Raw genomic sequence first — 18,764 nt, forward strand, 5'->3', positions numbered from 1 at the left:
CCTTCTCCGAGCCTTTGGAAGAGCACAGCCAGTTGGTTTTATTTTAGTCCCCACATAGTACCATTTACAGACCCCTCGTGCAAATATTCTGCTACCAGGCTTCAGTTTCACACTTTAAATGTTGGCACATGATATAATTTAATTTAACCAGTTGTCAGTAGCTAAGGCTGTGTCTTCCATATCCCTCAACAACTAAAAATCAGTTATTTCCCTGGGGTTTGGGGGAGTGGTAGGGGAACATCTAAACTCATTATTTTGTGTCATGGAAATAACACACATGAAAATTTTAACACCTCTTTGTTAAAAAATAAAAAAATTAAATTAGTTCTCATTGTGGTAAATTAGTCCAAGCCTTGTAATGAGTTCCAGACATTAACAAGGGCGTGTAGCCTGCATATAAACTTCGTGAGTTCCTAAGTGGAACATGCCCTTTTTTTTTTTTTTTTTTTTTTTTTTTTTTAAGGACATGTGGCAAAATCATGATCTGACTTGAAAAAGTTCCCTCAGAGAACTTGGGGAAGGGGGACATGAGGAATTTTGCTCTATTTGCTCTATCTCTGAAGAGGCAGGGACATTGTACATATCTTCCTAGGAAATGAACAAAAGGCTCATTCAAACTTCAGATTTCTCGCATTCTTTTTGAAGCAAGCAGATGTTTCTCTGGATAATATTTGACTAAAATGCCTCCTTCTTACGGGGAAAAAAAAAGTCTCATCTGGAAGAACCCATTGGTCAAATGATTCCTGTGATCCCCATCATAAACCCCACAGAGTAACTGGGGAGGCTCAGTGGAGGGTGGTTTCCTATCAGAGTTTTTTCCCCCAGTTCAGTAACTACCATCCAAGTAGAAAGGGGGCAGCTACTTTGCAGGGGGAAGGGAGGAGAAGGAGCGAAAGCTCTCTGGCTCTCGGTGGTGTCAACACCTTTTTTCTGTGGGCAGACCCCTTCCATGTGCAGGAGGTGGCGAGCTGTGATTGATGCACAGTAATGACCGTTCTCGTTTGTTCTTTTCAGTGGGTGACGTGCAGATTTCATGCTACCACATACTGTGCAGCCTCTATTCCCTTGGGACGGGAAGGAACATCTATGTTGAAAGGTAATTAGTGAACAGAAGAGGCTAACACATTCAGGCTTAAGGAAATGTTAGCGTCTTTTCAGTCCAGCAAACTCAAAATGCTCACTGAGATGAGATGGTGATATTGAGCCTAGGTTATGAAATGTTTGTGGCAATATAAGAAGTATAATGATACCATTAAGATTTATGACTTTTGTAGAGATTGCTGGTGAATGTATGTGGCTGGAGGAGCAGTGTAGCCAAGCTAAGAAATCTTGTGCTAGTGACCAAAAAATGTCACAGAAATGCCCATTTCTTCATAATCACAGCTTCCCAACAACTTCCAGAGTTCCTGGGGTTAAAAGCTTGCTGAGAAGCTCAAAGAATATGAAGCAGTTGCTTTAGTGTTTAATGAATTTCCATGTGACCATGTGATGCAGTCCTGGACCTTGACCATTCCCAGCTGTCAGATTAGCTATAGTTTTAACAAGGCCACACTTGGGTAGCAGAAATGCTATTCAATAATCCTGAATCTGAACAAGTTGTTTTTCAGAGATGCTGGTTTTCAGCTTTGCTCTCTAATCTGCCTGGAGCCACGGAGGCCTTTTGTGACCCCTCGCTTTTCACCATCAGATGCCAGTGTTGTATTGTTCTGTTTAAATACAGGGGGACGATCAGCAGGATAAACAGTGTTAGCCAAACTCGAGACTTAGTCTTATCCTTGGAGACTTTTTTTCTCTCCCCCCTCCCTCCGCCCCGACCTTTCAAATGAGGAAATGGGAAGGAATTCTATCTGTGCTTAAAATTACTTAATCTAAACATTTCTTGGGAGCTGTGCCCCGTGCTTCTCTTCAGTTTACAATGCCTTTATCAAACAGACCAATTATAAATCCTGGCTTCACCTCAAAACTTAGATAAATTCTAATTGCAATTTCTCGAAAAAGAAAAAAAAAAGGCTGTGGTTCCTTGAAGAACTAAAGAACTAATGACTTGAAATCATGTACTAGCAAAAAAATACTGAAGAAATGTCTGTATCTTCATCATCACAGCATCCAAATAGCTTCTAGAGTTTAAGAAACTAATGACTCTTTTGACTATGACTTTCATTTCTTATAGTTACACAGCTTTCCTTATTTTTTTGCTTAAAATATGGATACTTTTGTCATTTAGGATTAGGAACTGGGCAAATAAAAGTTTTAACCATATTTTATACCAAATCAACAAAAGAATTAATTTAACATTTTTTGGTTTTTGGAAGTTGGTCAAGAATTTCACTTAGGGAAGGTGTCTTTAATTTATTTTTTCCATTAAACATTTGTGACTATCTTCTCATTTTCTTATTTTCTCATTTACTACATGTATATATACATGCATCAGTATGTGTATGTGTTTCTTTGTACAGTTTTTTGAAAAGCTTATGCATTATTCTCTTGGGGAAAAAAAAGGTCAAAGAAAGGTCAACTCTGAAATGTCAAACCAGAAAAAGATTGCTCTTCACATGGCTTTTTATACTTTATTCATATATTCATTTCAGTTTTGTTACGTATTGTGAATATTGGTGCTTGTGTTTTATACTCTGTGTGGGTAGAAGTCAAGTTGGTAGAAGCACCTAGATCGAGGCTGCTCCTATTGTCTGCCAGTTAATAATTTAAAATTCTAGGGTTGCCATGCTGGCACTGTTAATGACTTTTGTTTGCTTTCTTTTGTGTTGTGAAAGTAAGACATATTTTAGAGATTTATTTCTCCCTTGTTTCCCTGCCCCTCTTTGACCCAGTGTTTCTGAGCAAACGTCGCACACTCTCCCTAACCCTCTGAGGTTACTTTTTAGCGCCGTGCCCTGCCCCTGCTTCCTGCCCCTCTGCTACGCGTTGTTTTCTCTCCCCAGCATCCTCTGGAATATACATGAAGGAACTTTCAAAATTGCAAAGCCCCAGATATGTGCAAGGCAAAAGTATTATTGCTGTAATGAGTTTGTCCCCCTGTGTCCCTGGCCATAGACATTTGAGAAACAAGGTCCCTAATCCATGGGAATCAAACTGAGAGAACAAATTAAGAAGAAACAAAAGCTGAAATACGAATTGAACCTTCTTCGGTCTGTCACCATTGACCAAGTACTACATATGAAAATTACTGTACTAGACCAGTGGTAACTAAGGGGGGAAGAAAAAAGAGTTTCCACATCCAGGGATAAAGTCTTCAAGTAGATCCTTTGGTTGCTATGGAGCTATTCCTGTAGCCGTTGCTCCAACTGGTCCACACCCATACTGCCCCCTGGGGGGCGCTAATGACCAGAGGACCATTATAACAGCAGGCCTTTGCCCAGCTCAGTCTCTCTGGGGCATAGAGGCCAAGGTCAGTCACTCTGGTATTTCACATCCAAGAGCATTAATTGGCAGACTTCTGAGCCTTACTTTTATAGAACTTTTAACAGAGAGGCTGGGAGAACTGTTGTTTATATCCATCTTGGCCAGTGGCTAATTAGCATCCTTGTGTGCTCCAGACTAGAAAATGCCCTGTGGCGCAAGTGTAGAGGCTTGGGTTTCTCAGTAATTAATATCAGGACAGGGACATGTGCGTCCCTCGAGTCAGTGCAGCACTGGAAAACTCCCTTTTGTCCCAAGGATTGCCTTCGTATGAGACTAACTTTTCTAGAAATCCATGAGATTTCATGAGATCATGACTTTAATTTTAGTAAGAGAAAGAGAAGAAGAATGGGTTAGTTTAACACCAACACAACACAGGCCCAGCTGCCTCCTGGGTTCACCTCCCTGGGCCAACTAACATTTGCTCTCAGATTTGAAATTCCTTGGCATTCCTGAGTTTAGCCCAGGATTTTTTTTTGCTTCCATGGTCTCTCCCTGTGGCATGTCTTTCCTCGTCACAATTTGGTGCTAGACTACCTCCTCATCCTCAGAAGGCAAGACTGAGAAGAAATACCATATTTCTCCTCATTGGCCACTGTGGTTGGTAAAAACAATGAGACTATAGACTGAAAAAAAAAACAAAAAAACCTGTTGTAGATACTATTCAATGTCGACAGGCCCTCACCTTACTGAGGGTGTTGGTCATTCAGGTCTGAAGTTAAAATGATGGCTCTCTTCGTATGCTTTTCCACTGCCTTGAGCTTAGCAAGGGGGGGAAGTAATTGGGAAGGAAAGGTGGTGAGAAGGAATGAGCAGCGGGGAAACAGGATGGGCCTGCCCTGCCGCCTGCTCAGACATGAAGCAGCCTTTGCCAAGCTTCCTAGAGAGTAAGCCCGGTCTCTCTAGCCCCCACGTCCTGCTCTGTCCCCTTCCACCACTGATGTGGCCTCCACGTGGGGCTTATAGCGTTAATACATGGGGCCCAGAGGACTTGCTCGGCCCAAGGGCTGCCTCTCTGTCCCCAGAGCAGAGCTGGATTGGGATGGGGGAGTGAAGGGGCAAGCAGCCAGGCCTTCTGCAGGAGGACAGGGCTGCAGCATTAGAAGTTGCTCGCCTAACTGAGGACATTCTTGCTTTCTGGAGGCGGATTTTAAAGTTACCTGGTCAAATACTTCATGGCCAAATGAGCTCTCAGCTGGTCCCCTAACAGCCAAGCCTAAGAACATAGAAGATAAGGAATAAATCCACATTTATTAATTGTCCTTTAAAGTAACTAAAAGGTCACTTCTTAATAAGCTTAGTAACTTGACTAAAAATCGTGTGGGGGTTCCAAGGAATACACAGCTTTCTACCAACTCGCTCCCGCGCCCCTCCCTCCTGCCTCCCTCTAGCCCTGCAGATTCGTCCAGCCTCTCAAGCAGAACAGTTCTGCATACCGAAGTCCCCCCTTCGTATGTATTCCTGCAGGTGATATGTTCCCAGACCCCTAGTGGATGCCTAAACCACAGATAGCACCAAACCCTGTATATACCATGTGTTTTCCTAAATGTACGTACCCCAGATAAATTTTAATTTGTAGCTTAGGCACAGTAAGAGATGAAGAACAATAACTAATAATAAAATAGGACAATTATAACAATATGTTGTAATGAAAGTTATGTGAATGTGGCATTACTAAGAAAAGTAAGGGTTACTTGAACACAAGCAGTGCAACTCTGACAGCCCGTCTGATAACCAGGGGGGCTACTCAGTGACTAACAGGCAGGGCGCGTCTACGGCGCGGAGATGCGGGACAGAGGCTTGATTCACAACCCAGGAGGGATGGCGCGAAATGGTGCGAGTTTCCGAGCAGCATGCAATATAAAATCTGTGAATTTTTATTTCTGGAATTTTTCATTTAATAACTTCAGACTGTAGGCAACCGAAACCGCAGAGATATGTTGTTTTATCACGTTGCTTCAGGGTTCTATCCTTCCTCTGCAGTCAGTGAGAAAGGACTTTGACCACCTGGAGAGAAAGGCTAAAACTGTCTGGCTTACTCCTCGGGAAGCTTTGGCTCCCCTAGTCACCCCCCACTATATAGTAAGTGCTTGTTCGCCACGTCCAGAGACCCTACAGTTTGGACATTCTGGTATTTTCTTGGGGCTACCGGATGTGTTGGCCGTTGTCATAGTGAAGGGCAGGTCACACAGCCTTGGGTTCAGGTTTTGGTGGGAGCGGAAGGGAGCCTGAGGGCTGAATGCCTCTCCGTTTCCACACCAGTGTGGTAAGTGTTTGCTCTTGGCTGCAAGCGTGCCCTCTCTTGCTGGCAGTTTTCTCCATGGTGGTTCTGTTACGTCCCCCAGAAAGGCAGCCTTCAACCCCCAGCATCCAGGGATATTGCCTGTGGGCTTCACATACAGTTTCCATGCTCAGTTTGAGGTGATCAGTCATAAGCAAGATGGGCTTTGCACCCTGTATGCCCTTCCAGTTCTTAATTATAGAACTGCTGCCTACATTTCCCACTAATAATCTTGGTATCATGGTCTAACAAAGGACTCAGAGTATTGGTTATTTTGAAGAAATCTTTCTCCTTACCTCTCTCCTGTGAAACTCATGGGACAGGTGTGTAGTCTTTCTATGATTGAATGCCAATGAGTGGCGAAGAAAAGATATTTATGGGTGAAGAAAAGATGGCTCTGGTCTCTCGTTCATCAGAAAGCAGCAGATAACAGCCCCCATACAGGGCTCTCAAGCCAGCCCTATCACTGCATTGTCTCACTAGCAGAAGGACCCGCTGGGTTAGACAGTACAGCTCCAAGGCTAAGCCCAGGTCTACAGGGGGAAGCACTGTTTCGGTACCAGCTCCACGTTGACCAGCCAGTGGCGTGTTCCTGTCTCTTACACTTGGAGACTTGGTCATTTAACAAGCAAGCACAAGCCCTCTCAGCTGGAGAACTAGAAATCTGAACTAGGAATCCCAAGCACTTTCTTTTTGTTTGGTTGCTTTTTTCAGAGAAAGACTTAAAAACCCAGAGCGTAATACATGGTGGACGCTCTAACATTTGTGAAAGGAGAGATAGCAGTAATAGGTGTCTGAGGTATTGCCTCAAATCAAGCAATATGTTTTAGGATCTCTTATATCTATTACAAGGCAGGTATTTTATTTTGTGTCTAATTAGTTAATTTGGCCCCTTGTCTGTTTTTCCCAATGGTGAACACAGGCTCCATCCATAGTTGGGAACAGACAGAGAAATTACACAGAAGATTTCAAAGCATTTTGAGAACAAGGATCAGATTCAATGGAGATATCAGCAAAACTTGCTCTCAGATATGCTGGGAGAGAAGAACAAAGCTACACAGTGTATCACCTTAGCCAGTTAATAACTAAGTTCCAAGTAGTGAGACCATTGCAAACTATTGGTTAATGTCCAGCAAAAAATGTGGGAAAAAGAAGTGCCTGCAGCCTTGCTAAGCCCAGGGCCCAGGGATGCCCCATAGAGTAACCTATGGGGAAGCAGCCTGAAACATCATGGGGAAGGGGCCTGGCCTGCCAATGCATGGAACCCGCATGTGAGCTACAGCACTTCTAAATGGATTTCTTGTTTTTAGACAACGTCCCGCCCTTGGAGAATGTCTGGCTTCACTGGCAGCTGCCATCCCAGTGGCGTTCCTGGAGCCCACCCTTAACCGCTACAATCCACTCTCAGTCTTCAACACCAAAACCCCCAGGGAGAGATCTAGTAAGTATCTTCCCACAGTATCAAGCCCTGTGCTGAGAAGAGAGCCGCTGGTGGGGAAGGAAGGCCACGCAGGCAGGGAGCAGCAGCCCTTCAGCACTGCTAGTTCGCGTGCTCCCCCGGGGGCCGGGGGTTTGGGGAGGCAGGAGTTCAAAGCCTGTCTCCATGGCACTGGAAAAACGGGCACGGGCATAGTCAGGTCCTTTGTGATCATTCGACTTCGGTTTCTTCCACTATAAAATGAGGAGACAGCATAATTGATTTCTGAGTCTCTTCCATCCTAAAACCCCAGGTTCTCTCATCGACCCTGGGTCTTAACTTCTCCTCCTGCACCTGGAGACGTGACAACTGGTTCACAGTTTCTCTCTAGAGCATCAGCAGAAGGGGCACATCTGCACTAATAACCTAATTATGCTCTTCGAGTCCCAGGGAAGACTGCTTCCAAGGATGATGACCACATGTTCTCCATCTGCATGGAAAATAAAGCATAGGAAAACACCGGAGGGAATTGGAATTATACAAGAAACAAAATTGAACCAGAGCATTGATGCACTAAGTTCCAGGACAGCAGTCCTAGGATTTAGGAAGTACCGTTTTATGGGAATGTAGTCACACCCACTCGTTTACATGTTGCCTGCAGCTGCACTAGCACTGTGTTGGGGAGGAAAAATAATCTTCACTCTACTCTGCGATATTCTTGGCTAAAACTCCCCTGTGGAAAAGACAGATTAAAGGAGAAAAATGAAACTATTTTAATCACATACATGCATGTGCATACAGGAACCCCACAAAGACGTGAGACTGGAAAGGTAGCCAGAGGACTGAGCCTTAAACACCAGCCTGAGCTAAGGGAAGGGGTAAAGGTATGGGACTTCAGAGAGAAGAAGGTAATTCACAGGAAGGTGAGAAGTCGAAATGTGTGTGAACCAAGTCGCCCTGCCATTCGGATGTGTCTCAGATGAAAAAGTTGTTTGGTGATAGGTCTCTTCCTTGGTAGGCTGCCTTTCTGATGTAAATTCCCTTTATAAATGCAGAGTTCTTTGACAAAAGGGTAACTGCTAGTCGTTTTTCAAAGCGTCTTTGTGCAGTTTCTTAAAAATAATAAACCCAAAATAATCCCTAAGCCAAAGAGTCAAGTTTGCAGGGGCACGGTCTGCCCGCTTCCACTCTGGCCGCAGAGCTGAGTCATGGCTGCGAAGACCTTCTGGCCTGCAGTGCCTAAAATATTTACTCTCTGGCCCTTTACAGAAAGATTTTCCACCCCCTCTTCTAGGAGAGCTTAGAACTCGAATGCAAGGCAGGCTGTAAACCCGCTCCTGGAGTGGGGAAGGGAGAGTCCTCACATGTGGATCGACCGTCATCCTACTGAAGGGCCATGGGATAGAGGAGCTTCAAGCAGGAACCTTGAACCCACTAAAAAGAACTACCATGATTTGATGGAGCAAAAATTACCATACCGTGGGCCTAATCAATATTCACAAGAAGAAAAAACCACAGTAAACCATTTCAAGCCAGAACCATCCTATTCAGAACCATTGATACACCGGCAGCGACTGGGCAGCGTAGTGATTCCACTTAGTTTCAGCCCCCTTTGCAAGCTGCCGTGAGATCCTAGGGGAGAGAGCTCTGAGAGGTGGGGTTCATGCTCCACGCTTCTTCCTCACCAGTCTTTCCATTTAAGAATGCAGAGTGCTGAGCCATGGTGGATTTATTCCCATTTGCTTTTGCTACTTCAGAAAAAAGAAATATCTTGACCCCAGAAATGATCACCAGGATAATGTAGACAAGTCCACTCTATGAAATTGTTTGCCTGAGCTAGAATGCAATGGAGACTAGTGTTCTCAGGGCTAGTTAAGGGAGACGCATTGCTGAGATGCCTCCACTTTCCAAAGCTGCTTATGAAACCTCTAAGTCCCCAACACCCTCAGCTTCATCTTACCCTTTCTCTCCTTTCTCAGACTAGGAAAAGTATATTTCCAACCTTGCTTTTTCCCCCCCCCCACACCCTCTCATGATTCTAAATGAGTCCCGTCTTGTAGCCAAGTGGGAGCTGAGTGACTGAGCAGGCTTTGGTAACACTGAGAAAGTCCTGAGACATCTGTAGGCAAATGCCAGCCCAAGTTTTGCTCCCCAACTACAAAGGGACAGTGCCCAGCCATGAGTGCTGGATATTTATACATTCATTCTGCGCCACCTGTGATTCAAGAACTAGTGTATCTTTGTCTATGTATCTCCAATGGGTAGAGTTGAACCTTGGAAAAAGAGACCTACTCTGCTCTTGGGCTCATAGAGGTGCAGCAGCAGACAAATGGAGAATTTGACGATGACAGACACAGGAAACCCTCCATTGGCTTTCAGAGGGAGGGGAATGGCTCTCTCCCATTGTTCTCCTTCTCAAGGGCTATTTCAAAAGTGTTTTTTTTTATTTTACATATTTTTACATTGATTTAATAAGACATGTTCATAAATAAAAATTACCCATCATTGTATACTGCATATGGAAGTAAAGAGACAAGGTTGTGATTAGAGATCCTTCATCCATCAGTGACATGCTGTGGGACTCAGTACCCCGGTCCCCTGAGCCCATGTTTTTCATTATTTAGTTAATGAAAGAGTGAATGCTTATCATGTGTACGGCTCTTGAAAACTAAAGTGCACATGAATATGTATTGTAGGGTGTCCAGGTTTGCCTGGAGCTAGAGAATGACTGATGGCTTAAGAGACTCTAAGGAGGTAGACTTCATTCATTATATAAAGTGGACTGCCTAAGGGATTAAGAAAGAGCAGGAACATATAGGGAGACAAACGGCATGAGTCTTTGATTTAGAAATACAATGTGAACTGATTTATCAAGACTTCAGTCAACTGGATATCTCTATTAATTTCCACTTAGTGTTTTTGACAGCAGTTACTCATACTAGTAACTCTTCTATAAGGTCCTGGCACATGTTCTGACTCATCCAGAAATTATTAAGATGTGCCTAGAAAAGGTTTAATACTGTTATGTGCCAGTTATTCAAAACTAGATAAAATTCTTGGTTATGTGTGGCAGTGGTCTATTAATCAGAATATTAGGTTGGCCAAGCATCCTAGTTACCAGCCAGTTTACTCTGCACACCCGAATTGGGATAATCAACCAGAGAGGAAGGGGGTCCAGCTCCCATGTAAGCTCTGCCTCTGCTGCACAGGAACGATGCTCTCAGATGCTGTCTTCCTGGGGGAGGGGCTGCTCAGGGAAGAAGACACAACTTCAGAATCTAACTCAGAGGTTCTCAAGCCCTAGCATCCATCAGACTCACTCGGAAGGCTCCTTAGAATAAAGACTGCTGAGTCCTACCCCTCAAGTTTCCCACTCATTGGGTCCAGAGGCAGAGGGTCCTGTCACTTGCTCTGCTGCTGCTGCTGGTGGGAGGACTTCGCTTTGGGAACCATTGATCTAGAACAGTGATTTCCAACCCGTGTGCCGCCAGAGGCTCACTGGGGTGCCGCAAGAAGTTTTAAAACATGCCATGCCTGACTATTTAGTCAGGGGCACTGACTTCTTTTCCCCTAGGTTGTCAAATTATTTTTTAAAAATGCAAACAGCCAACACAACAATAGCCATCCAGTGTGAATAAATCAAAATTTTACCTATTTTTTTTATTGGACCAACAAAAACTATATTTTTTGGTGTGCTGCAGAATTTTGGTAATTAGTGTGTATGCGCCACAAGATGAAAAAAGTTGGAAATTGCTGATCTAGAAGATGAAAAGGCAGTGTGTTCTAATGACCCCCCTGCCCAACAGTCTTGGGTCTGATTCTGATAAGACCCAACTGAGACTGTTTTTCAGGTAGATAACTCAGCAGCATTCAGTCTGAGGTTTTATTATGTGGCATTTGAAGTATAAAACTCCATCTGAATGGCAAATGTTTTCTCAACTCAAGGACCAATTACATATAAATAACTTTTAAAGGTCATTATAACAACCCCAGTGCAGAAACCTCAAGTCACTCTTTTTCTTAGGTAGGAAGAAAAAGTATTCGTGTTGGTGTATTGTCTATGTGCCATTTAAACACCGCCCCCCCCCCACGCCTTCTCATTTATAATTTTACAGCCAACAGTTGTAAACTTCAATTGCACCTGCGGTGGCTGGCACTGTTCTGTGTGCAGAAGGTAGAAAGTTTGACCTCTCTGTCTTTACCTATTTATTCTGACGCTATTTGGGTAACGTTACTTTGTTTGTGAGAGTCTCCCCAGGCCCCCATGTTGATGTCACCCCTGGTTGCCATAGCTCTGCTAACAGGTACAGGCTAGGCTTGTTCTCTGCGAATGACCTGCACTGGCAGAGGACCGTGTCTGCCCGTGTCACCCCCTCCCACTGTGACTCACAGGAGTTCAGTGTTCTTTGGCTTTCATGCTGTGAATCCTTTTGAATGGTCTGGATTTTAAATGACTTTGGTCCACTCTGACATCCAAGGAAGAGCGATCTTGAGCCTTCTACTCACCCAAAGGCCACAGTGATAATGGAGTCATCACTAAGGAAGGCTGGTTAAGACTCATGGGCCTGCTCCATAGCAGGGAGCTCCTCCGCGTCTATCACTTTGCCACATGCCATCCAATAGAACCACTTGTCTCAGTGACAGATTCATGATCTCCAGGAGAGCCAGGATTTTCCTGTAACTCTGATCTGGGCAGCACAATCATGAGAGAAATCAAAACAGTCCCTTTCAGTTGGTCAGTATTTCTAAAGGCCAGAGAATTTGCTGTGGCCTCTTATTCATTAGTTCTTCAATTCCTATGGACCTAAAATCTAGAGCAGATTTCTAGCCAGTGTTAGCACCAATGGCAAAGGGCCTACAGGCATAACCCACATCACTAAACATAAACTTTTATTTGAAGTTTTCTGCTTTGTCTTCCGAAATTCATGAGAATGTTGTATTTTCCTTCTAGTATCAAAAATAATTTCCTCAAATCTTCTAGTGGAGTCGATGGTCTGGGAAAAGGCTCCACATTTTTCTGTGGCATCTCAGGCTCCTAGTCCCTGTGGTGCCTGATGCTTCGGCCCCAGTGTAAGAAGACTGGCCTCTCGGTGGCGTCCCACGCGCCAGCCCCTCACCTCACTCCCCCGCCACAAACCCAGGCCTAGGCGGACTCTGTGGGGAGCAGGGAGATAAATAGATGCACCCACAGGGCTTTGGGCTTGTGCTTCTTTCTCAACCAACCCACATGACCCAGCTCAGAGGCCTTCAATCGTCTCACCATCAGGAACCCCAGGATGCTCTGGTCTCTCCTTCCAGCTTGGGAGGAAAAGTGTCCTTTTCCTTAAGGAGAACAGGTCACCTAGCTCCTGGCTGCTTCTGTCTGCTATTCTTATATCTGACAGCCTTTAATGTTGAACTCTGTTGCCACTCCATCCTGTCCATCTTTGTTCAGTAAAGTGACCTCATTCAGTGTGACAAAAAGACAGCTAACTCACTGTTCCTTGCGCATAAGCCTGAAGAAACAAGAAGGCTTAGGCGATTGACAGGAAGTCAGTAACTTTTGTTGTAAATGCAGAAATCAACATACGTGCAATGGTTCTTCCCCAGAAATTCCAACTGGATGGAATATATTGTTGTCTCTGTCCAGCTGAGAGAACATGAGATGAGAAGTTTCCCTTTCCCTTTACTAAACAGTACAGATGTGATCCAGGTGACTGAACCATGAGTTGGCAACTGAACACCCGTTAGTTGCTTTTCTCTATCTAATACCACGCCTCCTGCAGTGCACATCCTCGAGGCAAGAGGGAGAAGCCCAGAGACTGGCTTTGTCACGGAGAGGTCTTATGAAATGCCACTCAGCCGGGTCCCTGCTCTGCTCCTTTAACCTTACATCTAAGTGTTTTAGTTGGAGTATGAGATGTGGGTGGATAACCTGGCCTCCAGGGGCTGCAGTCTTTACGCAGACAGTGGGGGGCAGAAGCTCCCCCACATCACTGTTCACTCATGAGGCTCTAGGGGGGATACTCATGTGAAAAGAAGGGTGGGACAGAGGGATAGACGGTTGCACCATTGTGTTTTTGAATTGCTGTCCCTTTGTTCTTCCTGTACCTTCCCGGGCAGTTCTGGGGATGCCAGACACGGTGGAAGAGATGTGTCCTGACATCCCCCCGCTGGAAGGCCTCATGAAAGAAATCAATGACCTGGCTGAGTCGGGGGCCCGGTACACAGAGATGCCCCACGTCATCGAGGTGATCTTGCCCATGCTCTGCAACTACTTGTCCTACTGGTGGGAGCAGGGGCCCGAGCACCTGCCCCCTGGCACAGGGCCCTGGTGCACCAAAGTCACCTCGGAACACCTCAGTGTCATCCTGGGCAACATTCTGAAGATCATCAACAACAACCTGGGCATCGATGAGGCCTCCTGGATGAAGCGCATTGCAGGTACCACAAATGCCGTTTCTCCGCAGCCCCCAGCTCAGGGACCAAGGTGCCTAGATTCTCTGTCTGTTAGTTCTCTAACTACCCCCCTTAGTTACTTAAGAGTAAAAAGAATCGACTTATTTCCCTGTAGTGCTTCTTGGAGCAAATGCTTCTGCCCCACTCTGCAAATAACCCAAGCAGCTCAAACCTTCAGGAAGCCCTTCTTGAGAAACTCTACCTGACTCAGATCGTCATTCCTCTATTTGCTTTTGGTACTTAAGAATCCCATTTGCTCTTACAGTAATAATTGTCCATATTTTCTTGGTAAGTGATCCTCGTTGTTCTCCACATGTATGAAACTCACTTTCATCTGGGCTGTACTGTAAGTTCCTAGCATTTGTATTTCACTCAATGCTTTCTTAGACACTCTTTAATTTAGGTTCACAATAGTATCAGTCTGTCTTGGAGTGGATTTTGGGGATGTGTTTTGTGCTCCTCTGGAAATCCTTGCATGCAGTAGGCTCTCGATAAATGTTGTGAGCTGATTTTCTCTTTCTGAAGCTACCTCAAAAAAGGAAAAGACTTAGAAAATGGATAACCATACCATCCACAGTCAAGAAGCCTGTCCTCTTCTGTCCTCTCTGTTTAGTGTCCTCTCTGTCCAAGTAGAGCCTGAGGAAGTAGAACCTAAGGCAAAGTCACTTGATGGACCTACAGTTCAGATAGAAGACTCCACCATAACAGCCTCACCCATATAACCTCCTGGACTGTGGCTGAGTCACAGGGAGTATCAGCCCAACTCTAGGTGTTTTCCTTCCTGGACAAATTAGTAGACATTCCTCTGCAAGACCAAGGAAAAAAAGTTCCTACCTCCTTTTTTCAGAAATGAACTGAGATCAAAATTATAAATATTTGGGTACTCTGGGATGCTAGATGGTAGAGATAGGCTTCTAACAACATGAATAAATAAGTTGGTGTTCTTTTGTTACCCATTAGCCCAAGAATATTGTTAACCCTAAGGCAATTTGTTGAGGAGCTCTAGTTCATAAATCTGGATTAAGGGAGGGAAGGAAGGAGGTAAATGATCAGCTGTCTTAGTTCCCTAGAGGTGCTGGGAGGAAAGATGTCACAGCAAAAGAGGCACTGATGGGAACTGAATGTAGCCTTTTATTCCACAGATGAATTAATTCTACAGTCAGGCCATTTAATTCCTGGTACCTAAACAAAATCAATTGTAATAGTAACCCTAAATCACCCACATCTGGAATAGCCATTCTGATTATAGGGCTGTGAAATTGAAGCCATTGTGGCACTAAGTTTTGACTTCTTGGTTAATGCATCTCAGCAGAGAGCTTCTGTCACCTCACTTTCTAAGAGAGCCTTCTTAGACAAAATAAGATTTTTTTAAAAGTGCTGGAAAGTAGGCTGTTTTCAGTTAAAATCTAAGCTAAAGAAATTTTGAAATATACCATGACCATTATTTTAATTTCATTTCACTTTTCTTATAATTACTCTGATTCTCATCTTGATTATGGATTGAACAAGTAAGGCATTCTATTTAAGAAATAGAGTGAGATATAATGGTTTTATCCTTCTCTCTGCGAGGGTCAGAATTGTAGTCCCACTGATTGCATGTTTCTTCTCTTTGATGCCTGATGACCACCCCATGTTCTCTCTCAGTTTGTCACAGCTGATGACAGTTTGTCTCCCTTCCTCAGGGCCCAGATAGTCCTCAAGTGTTGGGGGCTAAGCACTGTTCATGGGCTAATGTATTTTTAACAATAGGTTTTTCTATAAAATAATCAGAAAGCAGAGTATTCAAGGCCTACTCTTGGCTTGGCACAATGCTGGTTATTATGAACAGAAGCCTTCCTTCAAGGAGCTTATATTCTAGCTGGTGAGCCAAAACCAACATGAACACACTGTGAAATGACACAAGGTAGTCGTTACAAAGAGCTAGGGGTGGTAGCGAACTCCACGCATGCCCAAGGAGCTCAGGGGTGGCTGGGGCTCTGCATTGCCTGCAGGAGCAGTACAGCTACAGGACCTTCTCCTTAGTTCCACCTGCTCCCCCAATAGCATATTCATGAGAGGGAAGTACCAAGTGAGAGATTAAGGAAGGGATCAAGGGTCAGGTGCCATCCTGAGTGGATGGATTTTCACGGCCTCACCCTCAGCATCACTTCTTTCCTTTTATCAACTGTTATAATATGGGCAATGAGGGGGAGGTCCTTTGTTTGCAAACGCAGTGTACGCCCAGCCAATCATCAGCAAAGCCAGGCCTGACCTGCTAAGAAGCCACTTCATCCCAACTCTGGAGAAGCTGAAGAAAAAGGCTGTCAAGACTGTGCAGGAGGAGGAGCAGCTGAAGGCTGACAGCAAAGGGGACACCCAGGAGGCAGAGCTCCTCATCCTGGATGAGTTTGCAGTCCTCTGCAGAGACCTCTACGCCTTCTACCCCATGCTGATCCGCTACGTGGACAACAACAGGTATGGAGGGGGCCTGGGGAAGCATGTCCACAGGACAGAAGGATAGGATTGGGTTGGGTTACAAGTGAGAGGGGGAGGTCATACCTGCCACCATCAGCACCCTCCCCCAATAAGCCCTAGTGTGGGACCTCCGGGCAGTGCTTTTCTTGACCAGTACTTCTATGTGGCCAGTGGCATGGCCACCCCCTCCATCCTCAAATACCATAGGGGAGAGGCAGCTGGCCAGATGAGGGCAGCAGCCACCCACTCCTTCCCTTCTGCTGCTCCATCCCACATTCATTCCTCAGATAATGCTGACTGTTCCAGGCACAGGGAACAGGATGAACAAAATGAACAAAGATGTCTGGCAAAGGGGCTTTCCGATTCTGTCATGGGAATGGGGCATGCAGACAATAAACAAAATAAATATTTAGCCCTGACTGGTGTGGCTCAATAGATTGAGTGCCAGCCTGCCAGCCTAAAGGTCACTGGTTAGATTCACATCAGGACACATGCCTGGGCTGTGGGCTAGGTCCCCATTTGACAACCAATTGACGTTTCTCCTGGACATTGATGTTTCTCTCCCTCTCTTTCTCCTTCCCTGCATCTCTCTCTGAAAATAAATAAAATCTTTTTTTAAAACATATTTATATACTTGATGTACGTACTTATATATTTAATTATACACTTTACTTATAAAAGTAAACTGTACAAAGAAGGGTAAGGGGAAGTAGGAGTGTTGGGCTAGGGTGGGGTTGCAGTTGTAAATAGAATGTTACTGAGAAAGCAGCATTTGAACGAAGACCTAAGGAGATGAAGTCAGGGACCCTGCAGGTCTGGGGAAGAGTGTTCAGGAAGAGGGAACATCTGGTGCAAGCCCTGAGGAAGGAGTGGGTTTGGGGTGTTCAAGAGATCACAGGAGGTGGTTGTAGCTGGGGAAGAGTGTGGGATGTGGAGAACACAGATGTCCGAGAAGCAACATGAGTCAGGGCCTTGGAGACTTTTACTCTGAGTGAGATGAGTATTTGGTGGAGGTTTTGAGCTAATTTGTGAAGTCATCTGATTCACTCTTTGAACGCTGTGGCAAGGGATAAAGGCAAAAAACAAAGTGAGGAGACCAGTTGGGAGGGTCACAGTGACCCAGGCAAGAGCTGATGATTGAAAGTTGGGGGGAGAGGGTTGGGGAGGGCAGTGGAATGGGGAGCAACTGCTTAATGGAATTCGAGTTTCCTTTTAGAGTCTTGAAAATGTTTTAGAAGTAGCTGGCCAACATTGTGAATGTACTAAATGTCAGTGATGACCAATTTTCTGTTATATGTATTTTACCACAATTAAAAAGAAAAAAGAAAAGCAGTTGATGTTGGCTGGGGTCAGCATGGTAATAATGAAGGTTGACAGAGGATGATAGATTCTGGGTCTATTTTGAAGGTAGAGCCCTTGGGACTTTCAGATTGGAAATGAAAGAAGAGGAGATTCAAGTCAAACATGATTCTGGCAAATGGAAAGATGGGGTTTTCGTCAACTGAATTGGGGAAGATTGTGGGTACAGAAGATTTTTAGGGGAAAGTTAGGAAATTGCTTTTAAGCATGTTAAATTTAAAGTTGCTGCCCTGGCCAGTGTGGTTCAACTGGTTGGAGCATCATACCATAATCCAGGAGTGTCCAACCTGTGGCCTGTGGGCCACATGCAGCCCAGGATGGGCCCAACACAAAATTGTAAATTTATTGAAAACATTATGAGATTTTTTGTGTGTGATTACATGTGACAGTGTATTTAATGTATGGCCCAAGGCAACTCTTCTTCTTCCTGTGTGGGGCAGAGACACCAAAAGGTTGGACACCCCTGCTGGTGTAAACCAAAAGTCACAGGTTTGATTCCCAGTCAGGGTCCGTGCCTGGGTTGTGGTTAGGTCCTTGGCTGGGGCACATGCGAGGGGCAATCAATTGATGTTTCTCTCCCTTTTTCCCTGCCTCCCTTCCCCTCTCTCTAAAATCAATAAGCATTTCTCATGTGAGAATTAAAAGTTTCAGTTGCCTAATCAATATCAAAATGAAAATGTTAAATGGGCAATTGAATATGAGTGCAGAGTTCAGGAGAGAGGTTTGGTGTAGATATAGAAATTTGGGAATCATCAACATGTTGGCATGGAGTTTTTAAGACCCATGAGACTGGATGAGATAAAGGACTGAGGGGGAAAGAGAACAGTTCCAGGCACTTAGCCCTCATCCTCTCCAACATTAAGAGGTCAGGCAGAAAAAGAGAAATCGGTGACTAAGCAGGAGCAACTAATGAGACAGGAGGAACCCACAGAATGTTGTGTTCTGGGTGCCAACTTCATAAAGCTTTTCTAGTAGGAAAGAATGCTAAATGAAGTTTATTGGTGACCCTGGCCAGAGCAGTTTCAGTGGACCAATGGAGACGAAAGCCTCCTTGGAGTGGGGTAGAAGAGAATGGAAGAAAAGGACTTGGAGGCAGCAATGCAGACAGCTTGTTCAAGGAGTTTTAATGTAAAGCGGAACAGAGAAATGGGATGGTAGTTGAAAATAGAAGAAGGGTCAAGAGAAGCCTTTTTGAGATGGGAGACTTGTCAGCTTGTTTCTTGGTTAATGGGAATATTCAATAGAGAAGAGGAAATTAATCAGAGAGAGAGGATTTCTGAAGCAATGTGCTTGAACAGACAAAGAATCAGCCTCAGATAGTTCATTCGCAACAGCAGGGAGGAGAGCAGAGTGGGTGCTAACACTGGTTCACGCACACACACACATGCATACACACAC

At 44.7% G+C, this 18,764-nt stretch overlaps 1 protein-coding gene across 1 annotated transcript in view; it reads left to right on the forward strand.

The window, feature by feature from the left end:
- RYR3 (ryanodine receptor 3) overlaps positions 1-18,764 on the forward strand; it is a 509,318-nt gene that overhangs the window by 428,392 nt on the left and 62,162 nt on the right. The window contains 4 exon segments of the mRNA XM_054565625.1: positions 1,015-1,096; positions 7,009-7,139; positions 13,218-13,538; positions 15,767-16,007. Of these exon segments, the coding sequence (XP_054421600.1) occupies positions 1,015-1,096; positions 7,009-7,139; positions 13,218-13,538; positions 15,767-16,007 (775 nt within the window).

The sequence above is a fragment of the Pteronotus mesoamericanus genome, unplaced genomic scaffold (assembly GCF_021234165.1).
Source record: "Pteronotus mesoamericanus isolate MK-2021 breed Mesoamerican mustached bat unplaced genomic scaffold, CSHL_Meso_final contig_164, whole genome shotgun sequence".
Taxonomy (NCBI): domain Eukaryota; kingdom Metazoa; phylum Chordata; class Mammalia; order Chiroptera; family Mormoopidae; genus Pteronotus; species Pteronotus mesoamericanus.